Below are 17,833 nucleotides of genomic sequence, written 5' to 3' on the forward strand. Positions count from 1 at the left end.
TACCAACATGTATCGCATGTCGAAAATATAGATACAAGCTCGTAGCGCTATGAGCTTGTAGATCTGCTATTTTTGGAAAAAAAAAGAAATTTGTGCAAATCTTTGAATATATATATATATTTAAGGTGAACATTTGTTACTCAAATGTTTTAAAACATTTTAAACATTTTTAACTCCGATCTGTGCTTCTGGGGGTCCCTGGAACAAAACGTTGTGAGATGGGGGGGGGGGGGGGGGGGGGGGTCTGCGGCCAAATACATATCTAAAAAATGTTTAATGCATCCTAACAGTATGTTGCTATATCAGTGGTGCTCCAACTTTTCCATGTCAAGGACCCCCAAAATGATATGTACGGTATTTGGCCGCAGACACCCCATCTCAAAATATGTTGTTCCAGGGACCCCCAGAAGCACAGATCGGAGTTAAAAATGTTTAAAATGCTTTAAAACAAATATTCAAAGATTTGCAAAAAAAAGAAAATCAATTAAAATAATAATTGCCAAAGAAATCTTAAAATGACATGTTCCCGGTCTTAATGGATTAAGCATAACCTGAACCTGGGTGGGGGTGCACAACCCTAACGTGTGTGTGTGTGTGTGTGTGTGTGTGTGTGTGTGTGTGTGTGTGTGTGTGTGTGTGTGTGTGTGTGTGTGTGTGTGTGTGTGTGTGTCCCTCCAGGGTTTCCCGGGGGGAGCTGGGAGGCCATTCCAAATGACACGGCTAGTTTTGAACATGGCTCCCGGATCCAGCCTGCAGCCTCTCACCTTCATCCAGTGTAAGGCCTGCTGATAATCCCCATGTTCAACATAATAATCTACATAATCTGAACATCACAACGTCAAATCTGACCACCTGACCATTAATGTCTAATCTGATCATTTCAATGTTTAACCCCTTCAATCCGGTACAACTATGAACTTCCTCCGGACAGCTGCTTTTTCAGCAGTTATGGAGAACTTTTCTCATTTTAAGTACTTTTGAAAAGCAACTGATGTAGTTGTCATGATGTAGATTAGTATGTAAATATCTGAAGTTGTCCCTTATCTGTCCTGATCTGATAATTGGAAATGAATGTCTAACCCTGTCAGAGACTAGCACCACAAAGAGATTTCTTTCATTATAATGACTTAATAACACAGTTCTAGTGACACTTGCATAGTAATATAAATAAAATTAGAACATTGTGGAAAGGACATTTTCTCTCTGTAATGTAATCAAAAAGTTTAACTTTCCTATATTCTAGATTCATCACTGATAAAGTGAAATATTTGAAGCCTTTTCTTTGTTTTGTTTTAATCTTGATGACAATGGCATACAGCTCATGAAAATCTAAAATCGATCTTAAAATATCATTCATTATGCACCTTTCCACAATATACATATTTTTAGATACACCTGTAGATGTAATAATAACAGTAACATTAAGAAGATTCATTAATAACCCTGCTCTATTCTCAGCCCCTCCCCTTGCTCCGTTGGGTCAGCCCCGTGTCCCCCCTCCAGTTGGTACAGTCCGGCCCACCTACCTCACTCTCCCTATCAGCCAATCAGCAGCCAGCACCACCAAGCTCAGTTCCGCCCCCATCATCTCCCAGCAGCGTATAGGTAAGTTCCCCCAAGAATGCATAACGTAACCACTTTAGAGTTGCAACTGTTAATCAAACTAATTGATTTAATCTAGTTATAAAATATGATCGTAATCGATCATTTATGAAAACATTATCTATCCCTTTTTGGGCATGTCATTATAATATATACGTATTATAGGTGAGAATGTTCGACAAAAACAAATCTAAAACATTAAAAAATATATGAAAATAGCAGATCTACAATCATATCTTATTTTCTGTTTACTAAAAAGCTGGAGGTACAGATGGACCACGGTTACTGAACAAACACTTTATAGCAATGATCACTAGTGCTGGGCGATTAATTGAACATTAACTGAAACCGAGAAAAGAACATAAAACCAACCTAACCAACCTCATTTCTTTTTATTAAAAAGAAACAAAAACAAAAAAGTTAATGCTTTCACTGTGCTCTTGAACTGGCCCTTTAGAACTCTGTGTTCTGTGTTGTGTTTGCTCACTCGCTGACTTTCACACTCAATACAGCTGGCAGGGTGGGAGACGGAGTGAAAGTCCCAAAAACATCCCTGAGCTTATACCAAAAAAGCACGCCTTCTCTGTCGTTTGGACACATTTTGGCTTCACTGAAGACGACACCCATACAAAAATAAGTCTTGTATATGTTACAGAGAAATTGGCATTCCAGGGAAATTGAAAGGGGTACGCTTGTTTTCACCGCCCCTCAGGCAATTCTGTAGAATCAACGCTAGAGGGCAATGCAAGCCAGACATGAGCCCCACACCACACACGCACGGACAAACGAGCACGCATGCACAAACGAGCACGCACACACGCATGCGCACGCACGCACGCACGCACGCACGCACGCACGCACGCACGCACGCACGCACGCACGCACGCACGCACGCACGCACGCACGCACGCACACACACACACACACAGCCTCATTCCATGCAGTTGAAGCACAAGGGGGCGGGCCTGGCGGGCTATGTTAGTGCAGTGAGTGGCACTTGGGGCAAACGCAGTCCCCACAACATCATTTACGATTCTGGGCCTATCGGTACATAACTCGGACGGCGCTTAAGTCGACTAGCAGACCATCGGCCGGTCGTCGCGGGCACTCGCGCCTGGAGGCGCTCGGGCGCGACTCCTCGGCCTCAAGGTCTGCTAAGTCGGCGCGCCTCCGTCATGGTCCAAAACTATACTTTATCAGCGAAAAAAAAGTAGTCCGCGGTTGTTTGAAAAAGTAATGTCCCGAGCGAGAGTCAAACCCCGGCTCCCAGTGGTAGTGGGTGGGGAGTCCAATGATTATCGAAGTGCGCCACTGAGCTTTGTACTAGTGGTGTAAAGTAACAAAGTAGATTTACTCAAGTACAATTTTGAGGTATTCGTACTTTACTTGAGTATTTCTCTCATATTATCCATTTTATTTTCAGCGTTCCCCTAGCGTAGCTTCCTGGTTGTTATATTGTTGTTGTGGTCGTCGTCCTCGCATCAAAGCCCCGCCTCGCAGCACCGCCCCGCGCCTATAAAACTAGCGCTCCCCTGTCAATTTCCCTGGACTGCCAATTTCCCTGTGACATACACACTGCAGAAAAAACGTCTTGACGGGCCGAGGCAACGCCACCAATTTGTTTCATCACTTGCAAAGCAAGCACACAAAAGAGTATGAAGAGTGCATGGTTCAAAAAAAGAGAGACTGAAAAGAGAGAGACCGGCCGCCCGAGTGGTTCCGTAAAAGAAGATGTCCCAAACGGAAGAATTTACAAATGCCACACCATATGCAAAAGATTCGAAGCGATGGGAAGAAATAACTGATGCCATTACATATTACATCATGAAGTGGGCCATGGATGGATGGATCAGCCCTGATCAGCCCTGTCAGGAGAAGAGTGTGTTACCATTTCATTTGTGAAGCCTGTCCTACACATCCTCTCTGTGTCCGAGTGCTGGCTGAGAAGGAAGATGACGTGGAGCTGACTGCAACAATCAAAACCTGCATCCTCGGGCACCTTAAGGAGAAGTACTCAGACCCCACCACAGAGGAGCTACTGGACACAGCCAGTTTTGTGGATCCCAGATTTAAAACCACATGCATTTCTGCACATCTCCACCGTTCAGGAAAAAGTGAAAACAGAGAGTCTGCGGCTGCTGCAGTCCTCAGGGAACGTACCACAGAGAGCACAGCAGTGCTGATTTTGACAGCACATTTTTATTTAGTTTTAGTCATAGTCTTTTGAATAAAATTCCATTTAGTTTTAGTAAAATTTTTAGTCATCTGAAATGTTTTTGTCTAGTTTTAGTCGACTAAATATCATCAGATTTTAGTCGACTAAAACTACAGTTGATTTAGTCAACTGCGACGCGTTGTGAGCTTGTAGATTGGCTATTTTCAGAGCACAACACCCGAGTGCAAACAATTATAAAATAACTTGTCTTTTACTGGATCTCTTCTCCACTCGTCCCTCACTAACATTCTAGTCTAGTTTTTATTTGTTGACGAAATTGTCAATATATTTAGTCTTAGTTTTAGTCATCATAGCTTAGTTTTTATTTAGTTTTTATTTAGTTTGTCAGTGAAAAAAGGTAGTCGACGTAGTCATTTTTCGACAAATGCAACAGTGAAGCACAGAGCTCTCTACATCCTCATCACAAGCCAAGAAGCCGAGGATGTCATTAGGACGTTTTTTCAAAGGAAGTGAGGCTTCCCTTCAACTGCACCCACCGTGTCACTTCAGCAAACGGTAGAAGAGGTGCTGAGCAGCTACTTGGTGTCTCCCTGGCTGAATAGTGAGGAGAATCCACTGGAATGGTGGCTGAATAGTGAGGAGAATCCACTGGAATGGTGGCTGAATAGTGAGGAGAATCCACTGGAATGGTGGAGTAAAGTATCATGTTAACTTTCCCACTCTAAGCAAGGTAGAAAAAAAGTACCTTTGCGTATCAACCACAAGCTCCCCGTCCGAGCGAGTATTTAGTTCAGGAGGAAACCTTGTTACGTGCCTCAGATCCTGCCTGAAACCTGATGATGGGAACATGCTAGTGTTTCTCAGTAAGAACCTACAGTAGAGTAAAATGCATACTAGTGCATAGAGTGACAGAACAAGATTGAAGACCACGTGCTGGAATGTTGGAACAACATTGGAGCATCATTTAAAATAATGTATTTTTGTTTACAAGAGATCAATACAATATTTCTTACATTATTTGTGTCTTTTTCTTTCATATAAGACATTATTTTCTACATTTTAGAACTAAAATGTGAAATGTTCCCACTATATTTTCATTTCAATTCATGTGTGCTACTGTGCTTTGATATGAACAATTCAACTGTTCAGAAAGGTTCAATAAATAGCCATAAAGAGATTGGCTGTTTCCTTTAATTATAAAAAAATCACAAAGATAATATATGCAGGCGTTAGAAAAAAACATGTTAGCTTTAATAGTTATTTTCAGTACTGACCTGGTCAGAGTGTAAAAATAAATAAAACATTCAGGGGAAAAAAAATCTAAGTCAAGGTAAAGTTTGAAATAATCGTGATTTATCGCCCAGCCCTAATTTCTATCAGAATATAGAGCTTAAACATTTTCACAAAAACATGTTTTGTCTTAACCAAAAGAAAAACAGGGGACACTGTCACTGATTATTTTTGCGTTGTGGCTCTGTAGGGGGCCAGCCGTCTATAAGAGGGCCTGTCTGTGTCGGTCGGTGTGTGTGTGTGTGTGTGTGTGTGTGTCTGGAGCTGCTATTTCAAATTGCTGGACCTATCAGCGCCAAAGGTTCTTGTGCACGCTGCCAGTAGGCTAACTTAGTACCGTCTAAGTTGCTTGATTCAATATTTAGTTTTTTGATATGCATTCACATGCCCCCCTCATTTTTTTCAAAGCTGATCTACAAGCATATTCAACTTCATTCTCCATTTTAACCATAGAATCATTTTCAACACATCCACGTCCCTGGTTCGGGTGACTGTTACTCTCCTTTTCCCCCCTTTTTTATTATTTATTTGTTTTGAAAATGAGAAATTTATGAAACAAATCACAATAATTTAAAAAGTAATTGAAAAAACACAGCTCCGTCACACATTAGAAGGACAATATCAGTCACCGGAAGCAGGGACACATGTTGTTTTAAATGAGTCTGACATGGTTAACATTGAGTTTGAATAGGAGGGGGGCGTTACATACAGTATATCTAAATATTGAAGGGAGCAACTTAAAAAAACTGTGGGGTGCAACACAAAAGACAAGAGTAGACAATAAAATGAAGACCGGAAGTGTTTTAAAGTGAAATACCCCTTTAACTCGCCTTTGATCTCATATGGTGATGATTGTGGTTATATTCATGTACTACGTTGGATTGATCTGATAATTAAACAAATGGGTACAGAAGATGGCAGCAGACTCGAAACTAGAGGCAGATGTAATCACAGCTCATGGAGAGGTATGCTGTCACAGCTAAACGTAGCAACAGAAGACAACATCGCTGTTGGGCAGAAACCTTTGTATCTCCATATTTCAAATGATACGTAGCCTGCGAGTTAGTTCAGGCAGCATACACTCGAGAGGTTACATGCATGCTCCTTCTATGTGGCTGTATACAGCGCCATGCAGACCCATACAGTACGTCATACACTGACGTGGCAGTCAGCTGTCCAATCGGGCGGGTTATTTAAGACCACTTACATCTGTGTTCCGTCCACTTGTGTGTCATGGGTGCTGTCATGCGGCGTTTGCTCCCACCACCAGTGGGCTCTGCTATTGGTTCTGTTCCCCATGGGGGGTTGTGTTATTATATATCTATCTCCCTGCTCTTAAAGGTTAATGATGGTTGTCTTAACTCATTCAGTGCCCGGCTTATTTATGGCAGTTTGGCACAGCCAAAATTAATTGTAAAAAAAAAAGTGCTTAGGAGCCGAGATACAGCCTTTTTCAGTAAGAAGTTAAACAAAGAGTGAATGGAGCAGAATATTTTCAAATCATGATATCTTGGGTTCTGAAAAAAAAAATCTAAAAGAAAAAAAAAAAAACATCTTCCAGTGGCACTCAGGGCTTATGTTAAAACGGACGTCTTAGACGTCCAGTGGCACTGAATGAGTTAATTGTGCTGAGCAGAGCCTGGACGCCAAGATAAAATATTACATTCACACTTGTATTCTCATTCTATAATATTCGTTCAATATATTCGGTCTATAATATTGGTTCAATCTATTTGTGAGTTATCTGACTGAACTTTCTTTTCCTCCAAAGCTGATCTACAAGCTCACGACGCATCACAACACGTTGAGCTTGTAGATCTGCTTTCCCCCCCACTATTTTAAAAACATTTTGAAAGTGACAGTGGTAAAGTCTGTGAGATTTATAAATACAAATTTTGGACATAAGAGGTCTGCCCGACAGCGACAATATAATGAAGGCTACAGGCTGAGGCAGGGAGGAGGGCATCACAGGTAGACCTGGCATCACAAAATATACATGCTTATTGTCTGTTGGCCAGCATTAGTTTTCTTTTTTGGTGGAATTTTAATTATAAAAATAATTATTATTATATCTATAAAGCTATTTATAATATCACTATAACAACCACTGTGGTGAATTATTAAGAGCAACGGGCGATTTTGACGCTGGAAGTCGAGTTAAGACGATCACGTTTCAGGTCGTTGTTGAAACTTGTGATCCTGGGTCTGAGTCTGTGCAAATGGCAATGTCAGCTGGAATTATTATTATTATTATTATTTATGACGGGGATGTTTCTTTAGTTTTTCTATGATTTCAACAAGGGTTTTGTTGTACATAAGATAGTATTAGCAGGGTAGCGTAGCATGTGCCCTGTGAACTCATCGAAGGTGATATTAGTGCGTCCTTTCTTAATGATATATATGCACCAATGGATTGATCATTAGAATACACATGGCAGACCACTTAACACGGCAGCCATTTTGGCTGACGTATTAAGTTGTCAGATGGGTGGGCCATGAAGACTTTCGAGATGCTCAAGTGGGCCTTGATCCAGAAAAGGTTGGGAACCGCTGGTGCATTGCCTTTCTCAAGGGGTAACACATCTTTACGGGGGAAGCGCACATCATGATTACATGATGTGCGCTTTAGTTTATACTAGTTAGACCAGTCGTTGACACCAGTCATTTATTGTTAAAATTTCATCATAGAAAAAAACTATAAAGAACAAAGAAGAAGAATATATTGCTGGCCATCAAACTGTTGCCGGTATATTTTCTGCTTCTAAATCTACCTCTGATGTCCCCTCCCCTGCCTCAGCCCCTGCTCCGCCTACCAAGAGTACCATGCGAGAGGTGAAACGAAGACTTACGCCTGCCTCTGTTTCAGCTAAGCCTTCTGAAATTGGGAGTTTAAGTCGATGTTGAAACTTCAAAAATAATCCCCAAAAAGCAGACCTCCAAAGAAAAGAGAACCAGGTTCCTCAAGTATGGGCTCACCTCATTCCAATGGTTGCGTCTCTCTGAGGACAATGTACTGTACTTCATGTACTGTGACCTTTGTACTAAATGCAACAAAGCGGACTCGCGTATGCACAAATCAAACGAATGCACCGACTTTCAGCGCTCCTCACTCATCCACCACGAATTAAGCGATGAACACTTGTCCTGCATCAGGCAAAGACACTTGGAACGAAATCGTGTCACAGCGAACGGCCAGGAGGACGAAGCAGAGCTGATCACCCAGAACTGAAGAGAAGTGTCTGTTGGGCCTCTTGGGCCACGGCCCAGGCAATGGAGCTCTGGCCCAGTCTAGCTGCTGAAAGACGCTGGCCAGAAAAGAAAAATCTGCTACTCCGACAATATATACATTGGCTGCGCCATTCACACCTTTTACCAAGCTACAAAAGCTGCCGACTCGTGCATATCAATTTGAATTTACTTCTACTTAAGTAAAACATTTGAGTATTTTTCCACCACTGAAGGGTGGTAGAGAGTCCTGGGAATGTTGCCATTCACATTCACCAGGCACAGGGAACATCCAGGTGGAACAGTGAATGTGCACCAGAGGAGTGCTGCTGGATGCCGGCCCCAGCAGCCACACTACGCTGGGTGGCTGCATCCATCACATGACGCACCTTCTTTACTGAGGTGGCCATGACCTTGCAGACCTCCTGCCGTGCCCCCTCGTCCACCACGCTGGCCAGCAAGTATGTTACCGTCTCGCCACAAACATCAACGAGACTCACCTTGAAAGAGTACTGCCAGCCTTGTTCCTCCTCCCGTCTCCTCCCTCCATCCAGCAGCTGCTGCACCGCCCTGGGAATAAGCCCCTTGCTCTCCTCCGTGGCACCACCCTCCACGGTGTCTTGCCACTGCCCGTCTGGCCGTATGCCACGCAGCACACGTTGGATCCATCCAAGACCGACTGGACGGGCAGGGAGACCTCATTGAAGACCTCTTCCTGGGACACATGGGGACCCAACACCTGGCCAAACCTGAAGAGGTAGGGCTTCTGTCGGTCTTCTGTCATGGTTAACTCCTCAGGCTTGATCAGAGTCAGTGCCCTGATGTCGTGGACAGGGATACAGCTCATTTCTCCATCCACTGGAGGACGCACTCTGCACAGCACCCTGATGTTGCCCTTGAGGTCATGCATCTTGTTTTCGAGGGCACGGCGAGTAGCGAGGCCAGCGAGGACCTCATCGTGCAGGTGCGCATCCATCGCCTGCTGGCTGGCAAGGTCTTCCTCGGTGTCCCTGAGCTGGGTGCGGACACGGTCCAGGGTCCAGCCACGCAGGGATTTCTGCAACGTCAGCTCTTCCAGCCCAGCTTGCTGACTTGATGTGAGGGTCGCCATGGCCTCACACTTTTGTTTTAGAAGGTGGAAAAGTCCCTTCCGTTTGTCCGGTTCGGCTGACGTACTTGCTTGTTTGCGTTTTTCCTCCCAAAAGGGCCTGCTGCTGCCCCTTCGCCTCGCTGATCTGGCTCTCCAGTCGCTCGAGCTTCTCCTCCACACTGCGTTGTGTGGTGCATCTCTCACTCAGCGAGTTCTTCAGCATCGTGTTCTCACACTCTGCAGACTCTGCGTCGCTCTTGGCTCTGGCGAGCTTTACCGTCAAGTCGGCTACCCTGCCCTTCATGTCCCAGCCAGGCCGCTTCGACACTGCGCCCGCTGCTTTTGGGATGGAGGATGCAGGAACTGTTGGCCCCCATTGTGTGAACTGGCTGTGCACGCCCTCTAGCCCCAGCAGGAGGTCTGGAGGTTGCATCCAGCAGATGGCTGCTAGTCCTCACCTGTCTGTCTTTGATCTTTGAAGTCGCCATGGCTTCAATCAAGTGAACAAGAAACTGGTCCAAAACACCCAGTCTTAATCTTTATCTTTATGATTGTTTTTGTTGCTGTTACTTATAAATAAATAAATGGTGCATTTATATAGCGCTTTTATCCAAAGCGCTTTACATAGATTGTGCATTACATTCACTCATTCACACATTCACACACCGATGGCAGAGGAAATGCAAGGCACCAACCTGCTCATCGGGAGCAATTAGGGGTTCAGCGTCTTGCTCAAGGACACTTCAACACTAACTCTGGGGAAGCCCGGGATCGAACTGAGAACCTCACGGTTCCCATCCGGCCACTCTACCCCTGAGCCACTGCCGCACTTTACGATGTTCTAGTATACACGGTGGATAACAGTACTGGTATACTTGAAGTCCTGCTCTCCCCCCATTGTTAATGTCTCGACTGCATTATCTGCATATTTCCAAAGCATTAGTATAGTGTTCCACAACTAATCTGGTTAAGTTTTTGTTTTCGCTGCCAGTGCGTTTTGTATTTCTGTTTGGATTTTCTCTGTGGACACTTGTTGATGACCCAACGTCTGCTGGATCAAACTTACATGTTCAAAGATGCTGGAATGCTAAATGAAGACCAAGATGGAGATACCGTGAAGCTCCTTTGGGGACATTGTACTGTACTTGTACATTTATTGAACAGAGATTATTTTCCTAAGGATTTGAACCACACCAGGGGACATGTGGAAAGCTACTTCCATATGTACATGTCACAAGTCAATCAGGTAGTTTGCAAACTCCGTAGTGAGTCTGCAAAACTCTGGAGAAAAACTGACACTAACCAGGGAAAATCAACGTTCCAAATGACAAACATAGATTTTGATTATAACATTTCATTATAAGTAATGAACAGAACAGGTTAGGCTTTAGGTTAACCACCCTAGCGTCCCCATTCTGGGGCAAACATTCAGCAGAAAATAGCAGATCTACAAGCTCCCATAATCAGCTTTTCCTCAAATTCACTGTCACGTGAGTTGGTATACTTAACTACAAAGTATGTTCTGTATAGTGGATAACTGTTGGTTTACTATGTTCAATACAGTATAACTGTACGGGTATACTGGTATGTTCTATATACATTGGATAACAGTACTGGTACTGTTTATTTAGTATGTTCTATATACTGTACAGTAAGAGTGCTGTAGTAATTTTGTGGACTGCTGGTATATAATGATAATGTGACCTTTGCAGATTTTCTTTTGCAAATAAACTTTGCAGGTTTGGGATTCCATTTGTTTCATTTTCAGATCATTACAATCATAACATCACACCACACACAAGGCAATATGGAAGTAATAAACGTTATCTTATTAGTCATTGTTTCACCGTTGATAGATTGTATATTGCTCATATTCACTGTTAACACCAATAAATCCATAAATGTGGAGGCTGGCTGACACTGTACATACTGTTAGCCCATAGTCTGTGCATATGCAGGGATTTATATACTGTATTTACATTTCATTGATCATATATCCTTTGATTGAAGATAGATGTATGCTCATATTAATGGTGATATATTGTACATGATACTTCAATGAGAAACTTTCTTGAAATAATGACTTGGTGTCTAAAAAGAATGACTTAGTATCTAGAAAATAAAGACTTGGAATATATCATTTGAGAAACAAGTCATGTTGTGATACTAACTCTACTAGTCATTCTTTCGAGATAGAAGTCATAATTGTCAGATACTCATTTTGAGAAAGTTTATTATTTTGAGAAGTAATTATTTGGATATAGTTTCTCGTTATAATCCCATCACCTTGGTGGAAATGAGCTTCCATAAGTGAAAATATATTTGTGCCAGGGACCCCCTGAAGACAATATTTGTGTTAAAAATCAAAAATATAAGATGTACAAGCTTGCAATGCGACACGAATTGATGCACAGTGAGCTTGTATATCTGCTATTTTTGAATAGCCAATTATAAAATATAGATAACGTGGTTAAAATGTTTGTGATGCTCTATTAAGCATGTCTAGAAGTACCTTGTATACTTTTTTGCAATTGAGATATACAGTATCTATTTTAAGCTCCCGGCCCCCATTTTGGACGCCATCTTGAAAATTAAGCCTTTCCGGCAGGTATATTTTCCTAGACTTTTGTGTGTAATCAAAACAGACAGGCAAAATAGTTTATCCCTAAGTTCTTCAAAGATTTTGAATAAAGAATAAACCAATGCACCTGTCAAAAAGATTTCATTCAGGTGTGCAAAAGCCTTCCGATTACCAACTTCAAAGCTGGAAGAGAGAGACTCATACATATGCAATTTGAACTATGGCTGGGTAAGACTGTATATTAAGGGCGGGTCTATAATGCGTTATAATGCATAACACTTGTTATAAATGTTTATAATCATGTATGACAACCTATAACAAGGTTTATAAAGTGCTGGTCATAATGCATTATAATCTCAGCGGAACACCAGGTAACACTTTACTTAAAGGTCGGGTCTATAATGCATTATAATCATATTTATAATGCACTTAAAAGGCTTCATAACACTTGTTATAAATGTTTATAAATATGCATAACTTATAACAAAGACACTATGACTGACTAAGTTATGGTAGTTATAATGTGCTGTTCCACTGAGCTTATAATGAATACATTATGACCAGCACTCGTAATGCTTCATAAGCCTTGTTATAAGATGTTATGCATAATTATAAACATTTATAACAACTGTTATAATGCCTTATAAGTGCATTGTAATGCATTATAAATGTGCTTACAATGCACAATAGACCCGGCCTTAATATACAGTGTTACTTAGGGCTACAGCTATCGATTATTGTCATGGCAATTATTGTATCGATACATTTTTCAGTTAATGGAATAATTGAGAAGTGCATATTTTTATATATTAAAGACAATTATATATCATTGAATAGATTGACCACTTAATCCCTAGTGTTTTGCAATTTGTTTAAAAAAAATTGCTGATCTACAAGTTCACAACCCGTCACAATGCAACGCATTGTCCAAACACTAAAACTAGTGTTTGAAGAAGTTGTAAAAAAAAAAATGGCCTTCATGCACAGCAGCCACATTGGAAAGAAATTGGGCCTCTTCCTTACTTCCTTCACAGGTCTTACCAATGATACTAATTAAGGCTCTGTTCCATTCTAGTCAAACAGGGTCAGGGTGCTGATATTGAGCATGTGGTCCAGGTACCCTCATGGTTCCTTGAGGGGCTTCCAAATGGCCCGTTACTGGTGTGTAACTCTGAGTGTGTACTCAGGGGTCCATTTGGTTCCATTTGTACAGAGTTATGGGCATCCTTGAAATTAAAAAGGTTTGAGATTCAGAACCACTGTGCTACACTAAATGGAAAAGAGCCTTAACCCATTAAGACCTGAGGCCGATTCTACAAAATGTCAGTTGACAATTTTTTGAACAAAACACATGTTACTATGTCAGTGGCTCTCAAACTTTTTCATGTCAAGGACCCCCAAATTATATGTATTTGGCCGCGGACCCCCATCTCAAAATATTTAGTTCCAGGGACCCCCCAGAAGCAAAGATTTGAGTTACAAATGTTCCCTACAAAAAAAATATATTCAAAGATTTGCACAAATTGTCATGTTTTTTCAAAAATAGCCAAAATCTAAAATGACACGGATGCGTTCCAGGGCTTAATAGTTAATTTCTGTAATTGGTAACACCTACATGTTCAATATGGCTGTCAATTATTTGGGGGCCCACTTGTAATATCCTCACTGCACCACCAGTGGTCCCCGTGGCCCACAAGGTTGGGAATCACTGTTTGTTTGGGTTGAAAATGAAAATAATGGTAGATTTCTCTGTTGTTGTCGTTCAGTGACCGCTACGGCCACGCCCCCCACTCCCGCTCTGAGCGCCGTGGCCCCGCCCAGCGCGCCCAAGGTGGTGATGACGGTGGAGGAGTTCTACTACGGACGGGCCGAGGGCAACCAGAAAGAACCCATCCTCCACAATGAGCATGTTTCCAGTGTCAGATGCTTCCAGTGTCAGGTCTGCCGCAGCAGACTCATGAACAACATCGGGTAAGTCAGTGTACCTTACTTTAAAACCCATCGAGACCTAAGGCCGATTCTCGGCGGCGTAAAGTAACTAAGTACATTACTCAAGTACTGTACTTAAGTGCGGTGAGGTATTTGTACTTTACTCGAGTATTTCCAAGTTCCAATACTTTTTACTTCTACTCCACTACATTTCAGAGGCAAATATTGTACTTTTACTCCACTACAATTATTTGAAAACTTTAGTTACTAGTTACTTTGTAGATTTAGATTACTATTACAAAACATACATTATATCCACTTCAGCCTCATATACATTTCAGCCATTTGAAAATAGCCGATCTACAAGCTCACAATGCGTCGCGATGCGACGCATTGTGAGCTTGTAGATCTGCTATTTTGAAAAGGTGTTTATACATTTGAAAACTTGAAATGAGACAATCTTCATAATGAGTACTTTGGTACTTTAAGTACATTTTGATGCCAATACATTTGTACTTTTACTCAAGTACATTTTGAATAGCAGAATTTGACTGAAATTGGCTGCAGTGTCGGTGATTATAAGGGGGAGGGGATTCGAATTTCCCTAAACCAATCACAAGAGATCCACAGATCCGCCTACATCTGACGTCATCGCACAGCTTGTTTTAGCAGATATTCGCTGAATGGCTACAATATTTGCCTCTGAAATGTAGTGGAGAAGAAGTCTAAAGTATTGAAAAATGGTCATACTCAAGTAAAGTAAAAGTACTTAAAGTATAGCACTTCAGAAAAAAAAGTAACTTTATCATTGTCAAGCATTGTGGTAGAGGTAGACTAACAAAGCGTGTGTGTGTGTGTGTGTGTGTGTGTGTGTGTGTGTGTGTGTGTGTGTGTGTGTGTGTGTGTGTGTGTGTGTGTGTGTGTGTGTCCGTCCAGGCTCATGCAGCACATGCTGTGTCACTGTGAGGTGATAATGGTCCCCAAGGCGACGGCCGGCGGCAGAGAGGAGGACGTGACCACGTGTAGAGAGTGTTACAGGCTGTTCTCCTCCCCTCAGCAGCTCAAGAACCATCAAAACCTCGTCCACACCCCCACCACCTACCCCAGTAAGAACCCCCCCCCCCACACACACACTAGGGCTGGGCAATTAACTCTTCCACTGCCAGAGTAAATAGATAAATAAATAAAACCCTGACTGCCAGCGATTTTTCAAATTTCTTACCTTTTCCAAGTAGTCACAGAATATTTATCTCCAGTATGATCGATCCCCTGATGGTTGCTAATCACAGAGGGTTTCACTGTGCTTCCCACAAAATGAGAACAATTTCATCGTGACCTCCCGTTCGCTTGTTATACGCCGTTGAGAAATAGCATGTCTCGCCAAAAAGACATAGTAAAACACAGGAGCCGAGATACCGAATATTTCCCAAATATTTTAACCAGGAAGTGAATGGATTAGTACATCTTTGGATCACGCTATCTCCTGGTTCTGTGTGGAAAAAAAAGAAAGAAAAAAAAGTCGCCAAAAGTCGTCCTTGGCAGTGAGGGTGTTTGGACGATTTCTGAGGCCGTTTGGACGATGTCTCGTCATAAGTCGTCCTTATTGGCAGTGAATGCGATAACCACTCAAACTCCATATAGTTGAGTGGTGTCCCTCAGAGCTCTATACTAGTGTATTTTCTGTTTTCTGTTATTGTGGGGAAAGCTTTCACTGAAAATAGCCGATCTACAAGCTCTACTGAGCGGATACTGGGGATTTATTGGTTAACCCAAAATAATACTTATATGGAAACCAACATTTAGAACCTCGACTTACACCAGAACCTCGACTAGAACCGACTTAATCTTGCTAATATAGATTACTCAAATAATCACAAAGCAGTACATTTTTTTAATATAAATATATATATACACATCTGTATTTGTTTTCTTGTATATCAATCGATCTTGTCAGAACAATGAGGGCGGTGTAAAAAAGAAAGTGTGTAAAACAAAGTTTGAAATAATCGTGATTTGAAGTCATATCGCCCAGCCCTCCAACACACTGTGTCACATGTTCATGGTCAAATCAATTTCATTTCTCTTTGACGTGCGCAGCGTGCAACTCTATGCCGGGCACTCTCTCGGTGTATTTCTATTAAACATTCTACTAGTGACACCGACAAAAATGCTCACACATTAATAGGCTACCATTTTCCAGGCCGACTGTCCATTACAATTATTTACAGACAGACATAAGTAGCATGCCATGACATGGAGTAGAGAATAAAGCTATGTGATCAAGCAGCAAATAACATCAATGCCACTAACAACAATGCTTACAAATATTAATAGTTATATCATATTAACTGTCCATTACAGAGGAACATAATTTTGCCGTAAGGAATAACGCCACGTTGCGTGATCCAGCACAATGTAAGTAATGAACGTTTTTATGGTCTACCTTTCTTTCTTTGATGTGAAGAATGATCTTTCAAACGTTACATCGCCTCAAAACTAAATATCCATTTAACTCTGTAGGCATAGGATACTTTAATGAGCCTCATGAGGCTCATTCACTGTTTATTTTGTGTCGGGGAGCGCTGGCGCGTCGCATCTTCCAACAAACACATCTCACTCCCAAGTTGTCAGGCTGAGACGTTCAGAGACTAACTTAAATAACGTAAATAACGTTCTAACGTCACGCGGACTCATCTCCTCTCTTTCATTGTCAGTAAAAGGATAGAGGTCCTAGACACCGATGGCTGATCAGAGTTATTAACCCATTAAAGCCGGGAACGCATCCGTCTGTAACCACTTTAACCATTATTTTATACTTTGGGCTATTCAAAAATAGCAGATCTACAAGCTCATTAGATAAGAGCTTGTAGATCTGCTATTTTCCTTTTTTAAATCGTGAAAATGTGTGCAAATCTTTGACTGTATATATACTTTTGAAGCGAATTTTTTTAACTCAAATCTTTGCTTCTGGGGGGGGTCCCTGGAACAACATTTTGGGGGGTCCTTGACATGTAAAAAGTTAGAGAACCACTGATATTATAGCAACATAATAAAAAATTCAAAAACTGTTAGGATTTAGAAGACATTTGTAGAATCCCCAGAAGCATTATTATTTTTGTGCAACGCACTTTGTACAAATTTAGGCCTTAAATCATAATCATACTAAATTAATCAATTTAGTCGGATTATAAAAAAATTTCAAACTTTGCATGTTCATAGTTTAACTTTTTTTCGTAAAGTAATGCCCTACTTCATCATAGAAGAGGGTCACACAGAAGTAGTGAAAATCGCTGATCTACAAGGCTGTGAACTTGTAGATCAGCTATTTTCACTTAAAAAAAAAAATTGTACTAACTAAAAAGGAAAAGTTTTGGACATACAAGGTTTTCACCCGACGCCAGTGGTGTAAAGTAACCAAAAGTACATTTACTCAAGTACTGTACTTAAGTAAAATGTTTAGGTATTTTTACTTTAGTGGAGTATTGCCAATTTTCTGTACTTTTACTTCTACTCCACTACATCTCTGAGGGACATATTGTACTTTTACTCCACTACAATTATTTGAAAACTTTAGTTACTAGTTACTTTGCAGATATACATTATTACATTATGAAACACACATTAACCACTTTAGCCCTATTTTATACCTAGAGGCTATTTGAAAATAGCCGATCTACAAGCTCACAGCGCGTCGCATCGACTTCTGTTCTGATCCATAGTAGCATGAAGGACACATACTACTAGTGCTAATACTAATACTAATCTTAGTAGCCTACTAATACTAGTCCTATAATAGCAGTACTAATAGTATAGATCAATGGTTCTCAAAGTGGGGTCCGAGGACCCCCAGAGGTTCTAGGGGGTCTCCAGAATCAAAATACCTTTAAACCACTTTAGATATTGTCTGTTTCAAAATAGCCGATCTACAAGCTCAGAGCTC

General features: G+C 41.4%; 1 protein-coding gene across 3 annotated transcripts in view; it reads left to right on the plus strand.

Annotated features, from left to right (window-relative positions):
• Nucleotides 1-17,833, plus strand: part of LOC308083346 (uncharacterized protein) — a 61,103-nt gene that overhangs the window by 16,409 nt on the left and 26,861 nt on the right. For 2 of the 3 annotated variants that reach the window (XM_080425639.1, XM_080425640.1), the window contains exons 6-10: nucleotides 679-775; nucleotides 1,459-1,605; nucleotides 13,731-13,935; nucleotides 14,830-14,999; nucleotides 16,255-16,308. In XM_080425639.1, coding sequence (XP_080281765.1) covers nucleotides 679-775; nucleotides 1,459-1,605; nucleotides 13,731-13,935; nucleotides 14,830-14,999; nucleotides 16,255-16,308 — 673 coding nt within the window. The remainder of the gene's footprint in view (nucleotides 1-678; nucleotides 776-1,458; nucleotides 1,606-13,730; nucleotides 13,936-14,829; nucleotides 15,000-16,254; nucleotides 16,309-17,833) is intronic. The other variant, XM_080425641.1, reaches the window with a different exon arrangement.

This window comes from Gymnoscopelus braueri (assembly GCF_963280865.1).
Source record: "Gymnoscopelus braueri genome assembly, chromosome: 4".
In the NCBI taxonomy this organism is placed as follows: domain Eukaryota; kingdom Metazoa; phylum Chordata; class Actinopteri; order Myctophiformes; family Myctophidae; genus Gymnoscopelus; species Gymnoscopelus braueri.